This window comes from Diuraphis noxia, unplaced genomic scaffold, assembly GCF_037042655.1.
Source record: "Diuraphis noxia isolate RWA-SAM2 unplaced genomic scaffold, SU_Dnox_SAM2 contig0002, whole genome shotgun sequence".
Classification (NCBI taxonomy): Eukaryota; Metazoa; Arthropoda; class Insecta; order Hemiptera; family Aphididae; genus Diuraphis; species Diuraphis noxia.
In genome coordinates this window covers 59,862-76,398 of record NW_028301712.1, presented here as the reverse complement: position 1 = coordinate 76,398, position 16,537 = coordinate 59,862, and the positions used below count along the sequence as shown (strand labels likewise).

General features: G+C 45.5%; 1 protein-coding gene across 1 annotated transcript; it reads left to right on the top strand.

Annotated features, from left to right (window-relative positions):
• Nucleotides 1-5,010: 5,010 nt before the first annotated feature.
• On the top strand, nucleotides 5,011-6,693 carry LOC149057890 (uncharacterized). Its single transcript, XM_089220935.1, has one exon. The coding sequence runs from the start codon at nucleotides 5,011-5,013 to the stop codon at nucleotides 6,691-6,693; it is 1,683 nt and encodes a 560-aa protein (XP_089077061.1).
• Nucleotides 6,694-16,537: the final 9,844 nt, after the last annotated feature.

Here is a 16,537-nt window from a genome sequence, read left to right as displayed (position 1 = left end):
GACGAAGCCCCTTCGCCCGCGGTGTACAACATCTTTGAGGCTTTCGACCCGGTCAGTAACACGTTTGAATTCACAAGAGTCATACCACCATTCACACCACCTGAGCTGCTCAGGGCCGTCAAGAGGCTCGCGCCCGGCAAGGCTCCAGGCCCGTCCGGAATACCCAACGAAGTTATTAAGATGGTCGTCGCACGTCACCACCGCAAGGCCCTCCAGGTTTTCAACAACTGCCTCTCGGCACTCACCTTTCCGCCTCGGTGGAAGAGAGCACGTCTCGTGCTGATCAGGAAGGGCCCCGACAAGCCAATTGATCAGCCGTCCAGTTTCCGGCCAATCTGCATGCTGGACCACTCCGGTAAGATCCTCGAGAGACTCCTGCTCCAAAGGTTGGAGTCGCATCTCGACGCCCACGGCGGCCGGAGGAGGTCCAGCAATCAGTTTGGCTTCCGCAAGGGGGTCAGCACGGAGTCGGCTATAGACCACGTCTTGAACATTGCCAGACAAGCGGCATCCGGTCCAGGTAAGAAGGACCTGTGCGTGTTGATCACTTTAGACGTAAAAAACGCCTTCAATTCGCTGAGATGGACTGTTATCGACGACGCGATGAGAAAGAAGAAGGTGCCAGAGTATCTGGTCGAGATGATTAGGTCATGGCTCTCCGACCGCCTTCTACTGACCGGCGACGAACTCACTCCGAGGCCAGTGACCTGCGGCGTCCCCCAAGGTTCCGTGCTGGGCCCCGCATTATGGAATGTGGCTTACGACTCACTCCTGGACATGGACGTTCCCCCCGGAGTACACCTGGTAGGTTTTGCCGACGACCTCGCGGTTATCGGGGTCGCAAAGACTGGCGGACTGCTCGAGGACTCGGTGAATCCCACCCTAGAGTCCATCGACGCTTGGATGCGGGGTAAGGGTCTAGAACTAGCTCACCATAAAAGCGAGGCGGTCATGCTCACGAGAAGATGGGCCTATACCGCACCAAATCTGGTCATCGGAGGCCACCGGATAGTAATTAGGCCCTTCCTGAGATACCTCGGGGTGTTCATCGACCAGAGAATGACATTTTCGACCCATGTAATCACCGTCGCTAAGAAAGCGACCAAGTCAGCCGTAGCCTTGTCAAGACTTATGCCGAACATCGGGGGACCCTGTCAATCCAGGAGAAGACTCCTGGCGTCAGTCGTGGAGAGCCAACTATTGTACGCGGCGCCAACCTGGGTTGACTCGGCTACCTCCTCGGCAAGAACAGTGAAGAATCTCGTGCGTCCGCAGAGGGCAATAGCGCTTCGGATAATTAGAGCATACCGTACAGTGTCTGATGAGGCAGCGCTGGTGCTCGCAGGGATGCCACCGGCGGACCTCCTCGCCAAGGAAAGAAAACGGATTAGGACCAGAACCGCTGCCCCACCGATCCCGGACGCAATACCGATCTCCAAGCCGGCAATCAAGAGGCTAGAACGCAGTGTCACCATCACCCAATGGCAGGCTAGGTGGGCGTCTACACCTAAGGCGTCATGGACCAGGAGGTTGTTGCCCGACCTTAACAGGTGGGTTGGAAGAACCGTGCCGAGGATGCCACTAACGTTCCACATGACGCAAGCACTCACCGGTCACGGTTGCTTCCAACATTACCTGCACAAAATGGGAAGGGCCAACTCGCCCCAATGCACCTTGTGTGGTCACGACTCAGACACCGCCGAACACACTTTGGTGAGCTGTGTATTCTTCAGTGGCTCCAGGGAGGAGCTCACCAGTCGGCTTGGACGCCATCCAAGTGTTGAAGATTTCTCTGAGATTTTGTGTGGCCCTGATTTTGACAGCCTTCCAGCGGACACGACTGAGAGGAGTTTGGTGTTGTCAAACGCCGAGGAAGATTTTCGGCTACTGTACAGGATGGTGGAGTCAATCATGTCTCTCAAAGAGGAAGAGGAAAGGAGAAGGCAGGCCGCTGACGGGAGATGACGATGTCCCGACACTCGAAGCTGATGCACCTTTTCAACGTCTGCAAGTTTGACAAAATTCTGATTTGTAACCTTGAGATTGTAAACTAATATTGTATATATTTTTTGTTCTATGTTTGTAAGCCCCTCGAGCCTGGCTCCCAGACAGATGAGAAACACCCTCGCGGGTGAAAGTCTGTCTGGCCGCGGGGGCAATGTAATGATTTTGTACTTGTTGATACTTTTGTAGCCATTGTAATTTATTGCTTTATTACAATAAACGATGGGGGCCGGAGTGGACGTAATGCTAACGCAGTCCCCACTCCGGTCCTCGATACCACGCAAAAAAAAAAAAAAAAAAAAGGTTAGGTTGGGCCACCGAGCCCCGCCTCAACGACGACGGCCAAACCCCCCCGTTCACCGCGCTAGAGCTGCGCGAGGCGTGTCGCCGGCTCCCGGCGGGCAAAGCCTCCGGACCCGACGGCATACCGAACGAGGTACTGCTCCGCGTGTCGAGAATCGCGCCGCGGGTATTCCTCGACGCCTTTAACCGCTGCCTCGCTGAGAACGAATTTCCCGTCCGATGGAAGGCTTCAAGACTAGTCCTCCTCCACAAAGGCCCGGACAAACCACCGCTCGCCCCGTCCAGTTATAGACCCTTGTGCATGCTCAATTCAACTGCCAAGCTGCTCGAACGACTCCTACTCACCAGGCTAAATCAACATCTCGACTTGACCGGACAACGATCGGAAAATCAGTACGGGTTCCGGCACGGGCGGTCAACGGAGGACGCCATCCAGAGGGTCATCTCCGCTGCCCGAGGAGCCGCCTCCGGCGCCACTCAACATCGCGACCTCTGCGTGGCGGTGTCCCTCGATGTGTGCAACGCATTCAACACCGTTCCCTGGCCGCGCATCGACGCCGCCCTCAGAAGGAAAAACGTTCCCGCCTACATAAACCGGACCGTTCGCTCGTATCTCCAAGACAGAACCCTTCTCGTCGGCGAGGCGTTAACCGCACGCAGGACCACCTGCGGAGTCCCACAGGGCTCGGTCCTCGGACCGTCCCTGTGGAACGCGTTCTACGACGAACTGCTTGACATCGATATGCCGCCCGGAGTGCAACTGGTCGGCTTCGCCGATGACGTGGCCGTCGTAGGAACGTCCCGGACCGGGCCGTCCGCAACCGCCCTCCTGAATCCGGTGCTGCAAACCGTCAGCACGTGGATGCGCGACAACGGACTCGCAGTCGCGCCACAAAAATCCGAGGCCGTCGTCCTGACCGGGAAGTACGTCTTTACCGACCCAGCCCTACTCGTCGACGGGCACGCCGTCCCAGTGAACAAGTCCATACGATACCTCGGCGTACAGCTGGACACACGGCTGTTCTTCACCGAGCACATCGCGAACGCGTCAAAAAAGGCAACCAAATCGGCCAACGCCATCGGCAGGCTGATGCCCAACCTAGGTGGACCGGCCCAGGCGAAACGGGCACTCCTGGGGTCGGTCACCAACAGCAAACTACTCTACGCCTCTACTGTCTGGGCCACAATCGGCGTCAAGCGCGCCAAGAACAGGAACGCAATGGCCCGCGCCCAGCGCGCCACCGCCCTGCGAACCACAAGGGCTTACCGCACCGTTTCCGCCGACGCATCTTCGCTCCTATCTTCCATGCTGCCGGCCGATCTCCTGGCACACGAGAGGGCAAGAGTCAGCGATCGGCTGAGCGACGCAGACGAACACAGAACGAAGCAGGCGGTCAAGACCCGCGAGAGGGAGATTTCAATCGCATCCTGGCAGTCCAGATGGGATCGGGCCGCACTCGCCCCCGGAGCCGTCGGACGCAGGTGGACCCACCGTCTACTGCCCAACGTAGCCCGCTGGCTGACCAAGCCCCCGATGGACCTGACCTTTCACCTCACGCAGGCACTAACCGCACACGGATGCTTCAGAAGCTACCTCTTAAGATTCAACAGGGCAGAGGACAGCTACTGCTCCTACTGCATGCACCCGGACGACACCGCCGAGCACACTCTGTTCGACTGCCCGAGGTGGGATGACGAGCGCTCCACCTTGGTCAGGCTGCTCCGACGGCCCCCGCGTCCCGCCGACGTCGAGGAAATCCTCTGCGGCCCCCGATCAGACGATCTACCAGACGATCCGGCGGCAAGACTCAGGATACTAGAGCAGGCAACGACCAACCGACGCGAACTCACCGGCATGATCGAGGCGATCATGGCCGCCAAAGAGGATGACGAACGGGAGGAACAACGATGAAGGACGGATCGCAGACACACTCCGCAGCCGCAACAGCGACACGTCGGAGGTGTCACCGACCACCGATCCTCCATCCCCCCCACCTGTGACACCACGGGAGGGACGACGATCACGGCATCGCTGGACAACCGGAGTACGAGACTTCAAGGGCGGCGGACTACGGTCGGCCCGCCAAAAGGAGAAACAGCACGAGACTGCTAGGGCGGCGGACTTCGGTCGGCCCGCCAAAACGAGACACAGCACGAGTATCCAGAGCGGCGGACTCCGGTCGGCTTCAGAAAACACCGAACTACTGAACACAACCGCATTACCTGTAACTAGTAAAATTGTTAATGTCATGTTAAAGAGGGGGGTAAGTCGGGGATCTGTCCCGTCTACCCCCCTCACGTATGTATACATTTGATTTATCAATAAACGATGACGGCGTCGCGGAAGTATTGCGAAAGCTGTCCCCGCGACGCCGTCGGTTCAAAAACGAAAAAAAAAAAAAAAAAAAAAAGGTTAGGTTAGGTTAGGTTAGGTTAGGTTAGGTTAGGTTAGGTTAGGTTAGGTTCCTCCCCATGGGATCCGCCTTGACGTGGCGGGGAGGCTTGCGGGCTCTTAATTGAGTCTTACAAAGCGATCCCGGTCTAAATTAGACCAAAACACAGAGCCTGACCTTAACTGGTTGGGCAGGTCTGGTCCACCTGCAAGCGCGTTGCAAACGGACATAGGTGAAGGTAACACCGAAATAAAATCCCCCTGGCGGTAGGGCAAAAACGCAAGGGAGACAACCCTTCAAAAAACACAATATGGAAGTGAACAACAGAAATATTGTTACCACCCCAGGGGCCTCGGAATCCCAGGGGTCGGCAGTAGTGGGTGGATCTGGCATAAAACCCAGATCCAACGTAGCGGGCCCACTACGGTCGTCATCTAGCGACCGTGAGGGTGCGGGGGTGGCCAGCCAGGCCCCCGCCACTCTAGCAAGTACTAGTGCTGAGACAGCTGTATCCCAAAAGAGGGATACGCAAAAGCGGGACGTTCCTCTTGAGGTTCCGCAACCAAAGTCTAGGACGATCAACCTCAGTATGCTTGGGGAGGAAGAGCTCTTGAATATGGTACAAAGTTATGTCAACAGCATGACAAACTTCGCCAGTAGCACGAGGAATGTTCACAAGGAGCTAAAAGAGACGCTCACTAAAACGTCTATGCTGATGACACAACTGAAGAAAGTTAGAGATGCAAAATCCTGTGGGCTGGCCTCTTTCAGGGAAAACAACGTCCAGATGAGGTCCATTGAGACCCAAACGAGCCCAATGGCTACGCAGCCCCTTCGGACGGTTTCAAATGACGACAAGGTTCCCTCTCTAACTAAGGTGCGAGAGCGTGTCGAGGTGATGACCAAAGACGCAGCTACAAACACTACTGACCAGCCCCCATCAGCAGATCCTCCAAAAGCGACGGTCATAGAACCAGTAGTGCCACGACCGAATCCACCGCAGGAGCGTCCGCGAAAGGAGCAGCGAAAGCGACAAAATAGACAGCAGAAGCCAAAAGAACAACAGCAACCCCAGGTGGAAACGCAAGAACAGCAGCATGAGCCGAAGCAGCCACAGCAGGGACTTCAGCCGCAGACGGAGCCATGGAACGAGGTTGTCAAAAAGAAGAGAAAGAGGTTGGCCACACAGCCCATCCCCTCTGACAGGCCACCCCAGACAACAGCCGAGAAAATTGCGTTGCTACGGAGAAGAACTCCCAAGACCGCGGCGGTCACAATTGACCGTCCTGCTGAGGGGGGATCACTTGCTGCAGCGATGAAGATGATCGCCTCTAGCGTTAACTTGGACTCAATTGGAGTTAAAGTGGTCACAACGAGGCGCACTAGAGCCGGCGGCATCCTCCTTGAGGTAGAAGGGGCCGAAAAAGCGGACCTTCTCGCTAAAAAGATCAGGACCGTGGCTGGCAATGCGGTCAGGGTGAGGCTTCCAGTGATTCGGACTCCCGTCTTGCTGCTGGGCATCCCAGATTGGGTGGAGGCTGAGGAAGTCGCCGATGTCCTTGCGCGTGCGGGGATACTTGGCGTCCAAGCCACGGATGTAAGGGTATGGAGGAATGCCGGCGGTCGAGCTGAGCGTGTGGCTAGCTTTAGCCTGCCTCTAGAAGACGCAATTTCCCTGGCAGAGTGCAGGACGGTCGTCATAGGATGGACGAAGTGCAGGATCAAGCTGCTCGAAAAGAGCCATCCAACTTGTTTCCGCTGCCAGCAGAAAGGCCATCTAGCGGCCGAATGCAGGAATGAGCCTAGGGCCCGACGCTGCCTCAGGTGCCGACGAGAATACCACCTTGTTAGGGATTGCGTACATCCCAAGCAGCAGCAGGAGCAACCCGCTCAGGCACTCCAACAGCGGCAGCCTCAGCCTGCCATATCCAACCAGGGGTCTGAGGAATCAGGTGATGAGGCGGAAGCCTGGGGCGAGGAAGAAAGGCGATGATCAAGTTCATTCAGGTGAACCTGAACCACTGCAAGGTGGCTCAGGACATGCTACGGCAACACGTTGCCGAGCAGAAGATAGATGTTGCGCTAATAAGCGATCCCTACCGCGTTCCTGCCGATTCCAACTCGTGGTTCTCCAGCACTGGAACACAGAGAGTAACTGTTTGGATCACCGGCAAGGATGTTACAGCAGCCAAAATTCATAGGGATCCAGAATTCGTGTCTGTCCGCCTAAACGGAGTACAGACATTCTGTTGCTATGCGTCTCCCAACAGGACGAGGGCCGAGTTTGAAGATCTCCTACGAAGACTGGAAGATAAGGTCAGAGGCGTCGAATTAGGGGTCCCTGTTCTTATCGCAGGAGACTTTAACGCACGTTCAGCGTTATGGGGTGACTGGTGCCGCAACACCCGAGGAGACGACCTTAGCTCGCTATTCAGCTCTCTTGGCCTCCATGTACTAAACGAAGGATCAATACCAACATTCGTGGGAATAGGAAAAGGCTCCATCGTCGACCTCACCGTGGCTTCAGAATCAATCGTAAGCCACATTTCTGGATGGCGAGTGTGCGGCGAGGTCGAAACAATGTCAGACCACCAATATATATCGTTCGCTTTGGAGACCGGCCGAATCAGAACTCCCCCAAGCCCGCACGAGTCCAGGGGTTGGAAAACAAACGGGGAAATCAGCTGCCAGGACTTTGAGATCGGTCTCATTCTGGCGGAATGGACAGGGGATCGTGCCTTGTTCGCAGCGTCAGCCGACTCCCACCAGCGGGCTCGCGCAGTCCACGAGGCCATCACTACGACTTGCGACTTTGCTCTCCGTCGTATACCCCCCAGCCCACCTGGCAAACCACCGGCCCACTGGTGGAATGCCGGAATTGGAGTGAAGCGCAGAGCATGTGTCGCAGCAAAAAGGGCCAAAACAAGGTGCGTCGCCAAACTTCACCTCAGGCGCAATCGCGGCCAGGACAGTGCGTCAGAAGAAGAAGCTGTGGCAGTCGCGGACTCCAGCTATAAGGAAGCCAGAAAGGGCCTAAAAATCGCCATTGCCGACAGCAAGGCAAGATGCTGGAGGGAGCTTCTGGAGACAATCGACGCTGACCCATGGGGCAAACCCTACAAGCTTGTAGCTCGCAAGCTTCGGGGTCCCCCACCGACTAGCACGATGGATTGCGAGTCTGTACGGAGAATTACCGAGGTTCTGTTCCCCCTCCATCCACCAATGGTGATGCAGCCCCTCCAAGTATGTGAGCTGCCCATCCCCCTCTTCACATTTGAAGAAGTGAGCAAAGCAGTGGAAAGAACCAAACGGAAAAACACTGCCCCAGGCATGGACAACATAAATGGGAAGATAATCAGTGTTGTCAACAAAGCTTGCCCATCCATGATGCTGGGATTATTCAACCAATGCATCAAAGAAGGAGTGTTCCCTACTGACTGGAAGAGAGCCCGGGTCATACTTCTGAAAAAGGGCAACAAACCGGACGAAGAGCCATCGTCATATAGACCAATATGCCTTTTGAGTGTGGCTGGGAAAATATTTGAGTCCCTGCTGGTGTCAAGACTGCAAGAACATATAACAGGAAAGGGTGGCTTGTCCCCAAATCAATTTGGTTTTACTAAACAGAAATCAACAGACGACGCAGTGCTGAGACTAAAGGAGACAATCCTAACCGAAATCAATTTCCCCTCGTCAAAGTTCTGCGTGGCAATCAGTCTGGATATAAAAAACGCATTCAATTCTATCGGTTGGAAAGACATCATAGGGGCACTAGATCGGTTCGAGGTACCCACATATCTGAAAAAAGTACTACAAAACTACTTTTCCGGGAGGTCAGCTGAGACAACAGCGGGCAGTCAAAAAGTGGAGATCCCAGTGTCCTGCGGCGTCCCACAAGGCTCCGTTGTCGGACCTTTTCTATGGAACATGGCATACGACCGGGTCCTACGGCTCCAGCTGCCTATGGGATCCAAGATCATCGGCTTTGCGGATGACACCCTGGTCATCAGTGCGGCGAAAACCATCACAGAACTGGAGTACTTAGCCAATGATACTCTTGCGCTAGTCTCTAATGAGATCAAGGATCTAGGTCTCACTCTTGCAGTCGACAAAACAGAAGCGGTGTTGTTCACAAATAAATATAAATTTGATGTCCCAAGTTTGCAACTGGTCGGACGATCTATCCAGTTAAAAGACTCAATGAAGTACCTTGGAATGACGATTGAACGGAGTCTCCTGTTTAAGCAGCACTGTGTTGAAGCGGCGTCCAAGGCAGAGCAGATGTCAAGCTCCCTAGGACGGCTAATGCCTAATATAGGAGGCCCAAGGGAGTCGCGAAGGAAACTTCTGGTTTCAGTAACGATGTCAATTCTCCTCTATGGCGCCCCTTCGTGGGCAGATACGATGGAGACGATCCCCAAAAATGCAGCAGCCATCAACAGGGTTCAGCGTACTGCACTCCTAAGGAGTATCTGCGGCTACAGAACAGTTTCCGGGATAGCCACAAATATTCTCGGCGGCATGCCTCCCGCTGACCTACTGGCTATGGAGCGCAGCGCCAAATTCAATGAAAAGAGGTCTGGCATACCTAGTGCACCCTCCCCCCGCACAGTTACAATGAGGAAGTGGGAAACGCGTATAAATAACTCAACCACTGGCGAATGGACGAAACGGCTAATCCCGAACGTCGAAGCGTGGTGCCTCAGAAGTCATGGTGACCTGGACTTCCATCTCACCCAACTCCTGACTGGACACGGCTGTTTTGGGGCCTACTTAAATAAGATCGGTAAAGAGGAGACTGACACATGCCACCACTGCAACGATAGCCGAGATAGCGTCGAGCACACGCTCATTGAGTGCCCGGCCTGGAACGAGGACCGTCAGAACCTTGAGCGCGTTACCGGAAGTACTCTAACTGTGGAAAACCTCGTACCATCCATGCTCCAATCCCCAACGTGCTGGCAGGCAGCCAAAGTATTTGCCAGAGCAGTGATGTCGTCGAAGGAAGCGGCGGAAAGACTCAGGGAGAGTACGAGACCAAGGCGAAATAGATGAAGAATGCGGCAGCAGCGATCAAACGTAGTTAAGTTCTTAACCTAGTTAAGCCTATCATTGTGGGCCGAAGGCCAAACCACGGGTGGTTAGAGGCCCCCGACTGTGTACCATAAATACCTATGTGCATATGTATACTGTTATTTAATCTGTTGGACAATAAATGATGCGACCGGGGGAGTAGCAATGCTCACGCAGTACCTTCCCCGTTTGCGATTTCTATTCAAAAAAAAAAAAAAAAAAAAAAAAAAAAAAAAAAAAAAAAAAAAAAAAAAAAAAAAAGGTTAGGTTAGGTTAGGTTAGGTTAGGTTAGGTTAGGTTAGGTTAGGTTAGGGGGTACGCGGACGGAGGTTAAGTCTGAATTTTGGATATGTTATAGAGGACAGGCAGACGCATCGCCTCACGTTGGCAGAATCGTGTTATCTCAATTGGTCGCCGAGATATTGATGTCTAAAGTCGGCAACTCGTGAAAAAAAATCGTTTTTTCGGTGACTTTTTGCAAGATTTTGAAATATGTAGGCCTGTAACTCGGCCCCATTTGGACTTAGAGGCTTGGAGATTGCTCCAGCGGATGGAGAATTTAGTACCGCTTCTATAGATACCACGAAATCGGCTAACCTCCTGGAAAAACCGGCACCGATGGGGGGGCGAATGAAAAAAAATAGGATAGTTTGGAATATGCAGTTTTCGGGGTTTTGCTCCTTTAAGTGCCGTGTTTTCAGGGAGGTTAAGTGTTTTATGGATCGAAAGCCACAGAAGAGGTCACTGTGGATCGAACGGTGCCAGTCCCGAACCCGTAAGTCAATTGGTTTGGGAGTGGGGGTCAGAGAAAGTCTGTTAAAATTGTGTTTTTATGTATATTTTATAGATTTCACCCCCCCCGGTACAATTTTTTGGTTAGGTTAGCTGTTTTTGGTATCGCATATCATGGGGTGGTCGACGCTCTATCGAATGGTGTCGGTTTGGGTTCTTGCAATTTAATGGTTCATGAGTTACGGTTTTTCAAAAAATCGTTATTATCGTTTTCAAGGGAGTTGGGATATTAAGTAGGTGTTTTGATTTTTGACAATAATAGTTATGTCCATTGCGCAGCTGCGGATTGACGTATCGATGTGGAATCAGCGTCTCCGTGTTGTGGGCGGCAACGTGGTTAGCATACCGAAAATTACCCCCCCCCCCTTTTTTTGAGTTAAGTATATTTCGGTCGGGTTTTAACCTAACTTAACCGTTGTTGCACAAAAATATTTGTTATTAAGCCCCCTAAATAGTCCCACCATAGTCGGGGTGCCTAGGTCCCCCCTCTTTTCCTCCACCATCAAATTTGTTTCGGTAAAACTAGGCAAATGGTTGGACTATGAATATTTGTGATGTTATACATATAGGACATTTCGGCGGAATGATTGTTAGCGATTTCGAGTCCATCGGACCTATGGTTTGGGATTTATGATTTTTAGAGTGTTTTTTTTTTATCCAGAAAATAACGTATTGAGTGTAATAATATGTTTGATTTATTTTTGCGTCTAATCAGTGCAACCCAAAACAAACTTAAAATCCTCGAAATGTGATGGTTATTGTATGTATGTGAATTATATGTATTATTATATATATTATATTATTATATATATTATATTATTATATATATTATATTATTATTATATTATATTATTATTATATTAAATTATTATTATATATATTAATATATTATACATATTATATATTATATATTATTATATTATATATATTATATGTACGGGATTCAAAAAACGTCTATTGTCGAAGTGTCTACGACCATTATTTCATTCGCAATCGTTGGTGTAAAACTAAAATCATAGCGAGAAAAAAATGCGGAAAAAAAATTCCAATGTCCGTCGTCGAACCACGCCACCGCTTTTCATTGCAGGGCTGTACGCACCTCTGTGACGTTCGATTCATGTATGCTAGTCGGCGAATCATTCTATTTAGCCACTTTATGAGACTTTCGATTGAACTTGTTATTAGTCGGATTCCTTTGTCTTTTCCGCTTGGCGATCTATCTTGCTCTTGCCGTCGTCGTGTACGCAACGCCGTTTTGTCGTCGTGTACGCATCGCCGTTTTGTCGTCGTGTACGCATCGCCGTTTTGTCGTCGTCGAATTTTTATTTTACTTTCGTTTGTTGTGCGTTTTTCGATTCATTTTTGCATTTCCTTAAAAACCAATTGATCAAAGAAGTAAATTATGTTGAAGTAAGAAAAAACAGGTCTTTGATGTAGAAATTGATGTATAAATATTTTTATTTTTTCTATGTTATATTGTACTAAGTTATAAAGCTTATTAAAAGATTACATCTATATTAGATTCTGGACGAAGTGATGAATGTATTGATTTTACAATGATGTGTGTTTTTTTTTTTTGTGTCTGTGTACAGCATAACTAGTCGAAATAATGCTTCGATTTCAAACTTTGGGGGTGGTTTCCGATGTAAAAGTGAAGATCCTTGGTGCATTATAGAGGTCAAAAGTAAACGATTTCCAAGAGTTTTCAAAAAAATTTTCCTTTTATACCTAAGATTTGAAAATTTAATACAAGGCTCCTAAAATAGTTTTACAATAGCATTTGAAAAATAAAAGAAATATATAGTCACACATTTTTTTTATAAGCATTTAAATTTTAATTTTGACAACATACGTAAAAATCACGTAAATTCGCAAATTATTATAAGCTAGAAATTCATAAAAAATTTTCTTTTTAAACCTAAGATATGAAAATTTAATACAAGATTCCTTACAAATTTTTCAATCTTTATCACAAAAAAAATATCCACATACGCTCGGGTTTTTGGTACATTATTGCGCCACGGACACGCTGCGCCGTTACGCCCATTTTCGTTTTTTTTTCTCACCAGCCCGTTACGCCCGGGGTGTTGGTATATTATTTCACCGCCAACTCGCCGGGCCGTTACTCCCGTTTTCGTTTTTTTTTTAACCTAAGGGGTGGGGGTTAATTTTTGTTATGTAATACACTTGGCTGCCTACAACCGTTAGCCACTTACAAAAGACAGCTACGACGATCGGCGGCTGCGCACTGACGATGACAAAATGTAAATTGGCACCGGATACACACAAAATCGCCATCATGGGTAGGTTAACGAGTCTAAGCTAGAAATTCATAAAAAATTTTCTTTTTAAACCTAAAATTTGAAAATTTAATACAAGATTTCTTACAAATTTTTCAATCTTTATCACAAAAAAAATATCCACCGGAAATTCAAATTAAATTTTTATTAGCATTTGAATTTCAAATATTGACAAAAATTCGTCAAAACCATGAATATTTGCAAATTATTTTGTAGTTCAAAATTCATAATATTGTTTTTATTTATATCTAAGAATATAAAATTTAACACCAAGTTTTCCACAAGTTTTGCTTCAAATAGCTATAGAAAAAATTTGAAGCGTCATTATAGGAAAAATGTTTTGAGCGTTCAAGTTTTAAGTTTTTATGAAATCGCGTAATGATAACGATTTATCTTCAAACCAGGTATTCGTATATATAAGGTAATATGAATTATGATAACTACATAATAACTACATTAATTGATTAACCATGCCTTATGCAAAATGAGTCTTAATTGAAAAATAAAATATTCGTTTCAAAATAGAATATATGACAATATTTAAATATAATATATTCTAGACTGACAAATCATCTCCGTTCAGAATCGTTTTTCGTATACATTGATACCTATCTAACTGACGATGACAAAATGTAAATTGGCACCGGATACACACAAAATCGCCATCATGGGTAGGTTAACGAGTCAGTCAGTTGAAAATTAAAATAAATATATAGTCACAAATTTTTTTTATAAGAATTTACAGTTCAAATTTTGACTAAATACATAAAAATTACGGCAATGTTCAAATTATCTTAGATAGAAATTCATAAAAGTTTTTCTTTTTAATTCTAAGATTTGAGAATTTAATACAAGGCTTATAATATATTTTTACAATAGCAGTTGAAAAATAAAAGAAATGCATAGTCACATTGTTTGTTACAAGCATTTAAATTTTAATTTTGACAACATACGTAAAAATCACGAAAATTCGCAAATTATTTTAAGCTAGAAATTTATACAAAATTTTCTTTTAGATTCTGGACGAAGTGATACAAAGTCCCTCATTCCCTCATTCCCGAGTCACCGTTCCCGTTGCCGTCTACCGTTGTTGGGCCCGCTGAAATCCCGGGCAGACCGATACAAACGGTCTAAAATCTAGGGAATTGAGGGATCGGAGCGATACCGACCAAAAGCGAAAGGTTAGGTTAGGTTTGGTTAAAAAGTAAACATTTTCCAAGAGTTTTCAAAAGGATCGAGAAAAAAAAATGACAGAAAAACGGGAATTTTTACGCAAAATCTTTTTTTGACTATATCAAAATACTGGAAAGCTAAATACAAAGTTCCTCATAAGTTATTTTTATAGTAATTAAAAAATTATAAAAATACATAGTCACAAATGATAGCTAAAATGATACCTATCATTGCATTCAAATCTAACCTACCCTAGTCAGAGGTCCACCCCACCACCTAATGTACAGCAGAGCAACATCCACTTACCCGATTTTTTCAACTTATGTAAAACTTAGTGTTGTATTCTTAATCCTTAGTTATAAACACAAAAAATTATATGATTTTTCAGCTTCAAAATTACTTGCAAATTTTCGCGTTTTCGACAGATTTCGTAAAATTACAAACTATAAACGCTTATGAAAAAGAAATTGTGCCTATATATTTTTATAATATTTTAATTAGGATAAGAATAACTTATGATGAATTTTGTATTCAATTTTCAAATATTTTGATACAGCCAAAAAAAATTTATCAACCCTTCAAAAAAATTTTTCAGAAAAAAATTGAAAATTTTAGTTGTCTACAGGGTGATTGATTAAGCGTAAAACACTCATTATCTCAAAAAGTATGCACTTTTTTCAATTTTTTTTTTTTCAAAATTTTAGATTTACGCTGTTCTAGAATTATATAATTATTTAATATTTTTCACCCTTATATTTATTAGGTAAACCACCATCAACTTTTGATTTTCAAATGGCAACCCATACTGAAAATTTCATAATTTAGTAAGGCTTTTTTTCTTATGAATTATCACGTTTAAATTTTCATTTTTCGTTTATCCGTTGACGAGATACAACTCCTCAAAGTTGGGGTGTTTTGGGAGGTGTTTGTGTGTAAATGCGTTATACCTAGTCAGCACTGTAGACTGCAGTTATTAGGATTTTTGTGCTCCAGCGTAAAAAATAATTAACTATTCAAATCAATTCAGTAAGTACGATAGTTAAGCCTAAGTTGTGCCCCAAAATACCCCATTATGTTGCACAAGTTCTCCCCCACGCTAATAGTACGACTGGTCATGATATTATTGATATACTTATCGCTTATAAAGACCAGAAGTTACAAGTAATAAATTCGATACCGAAGATATGGTGATAAATGATTATCAGTGTATAGGTATACTTCCGACAATAACATTTATTGTTATACATACATATTATAAGTAATTGGATTATTGGACTTTCACGTCTTGTCACATGTAATCCCGCGAGAGGATCAAGAGCAAAATTCAGCGACCAATCAGAAAGTAAGGATTATTATCATATTATCATATAATACATTACCCGCTCATTTTTAAAAATAAATATTTAAAAACAAAGTAAGTAAAAACAAGTAAGGATTATTACCATATATTCATATAATAATTAAGGAATATACTATTTACTCAAATACTTTACCATACTAGACTACAGTGTAATTTAAACTGAGAATAAAATATAATAATAATAAAATAATAATTAATATGTATGGTCATTTGAATTATGGATGTGTAATATTTTTCGTTCAGCATAGAGCCTTCCAATAAAAAAATTGATAAACAGCTTCGACTTATAACAAAAAAAAATAATTATAAATCTCAACTTCAAAGTATTACCACTGAACGTGAAAAAATTGAAATTAAACAAAGTTTTAAAAATACTCCAGCAGTAGGAGCTGAACGAAAAATATTACACATCCATAATTCAAATGACCATAAATATTAATTATTATATTATATTTTATTCTCAGTTTAAATTACACTGCAGTCATTTAATATATTTCTATTTAATATACCAATAATAACATTAATTATAAGAAAGCGCATATTACATACATTATACCTATTTAGCATAATCATTAGACTCCACAGAGCCCTATGAATTATGATTACCTGTCAATGTATCTTAGATACTATATTTACACTACCTACCTAGACAATTAAACAGCAGCTTAATTAAATAATGGTTTTCACACTATACAGTATACATTATTAGTAAGTATTAGGTATAATATAAAATCTCCATTAACCATTATCAATATTATAATAAAAGAGAGAACTTTTATTTAAAAGATTTATTCAATATATTGTTTAATATATCTTCTAATGATTTTAAATAAAGAATTGGTTCATTCATATCCCTTAGTGGTATATACATTTTTAAATGTTCTGCAATTAATAGATACTTGCAATATTTAAATATAAGACCAACATCATAATGAATAATAAAAATAAAAGGTGATATAATCATGACTCTAAAAGATCTATTCGATAAATAAGATATTATTACTACCTATTTTACCTACCATTTAGAGCTTTAAAACATGTTCTTTTGTTAAAACGATTTTGTGGTACTCTTCAGCATGTTTTCGTAGCAATGCATATCCGCTGAATAATTGTCCACATTTATTGTCTGGGCATTTTAT

Coding starts and splice junctions, on each gene's coding strand:
- LOC149057890 (XM_089220935.1), top strand. CDS start 5,011: ATGGAAGTGAACAACAGAAATATTGTTACCACCCCAGGGGCCTCGGAA.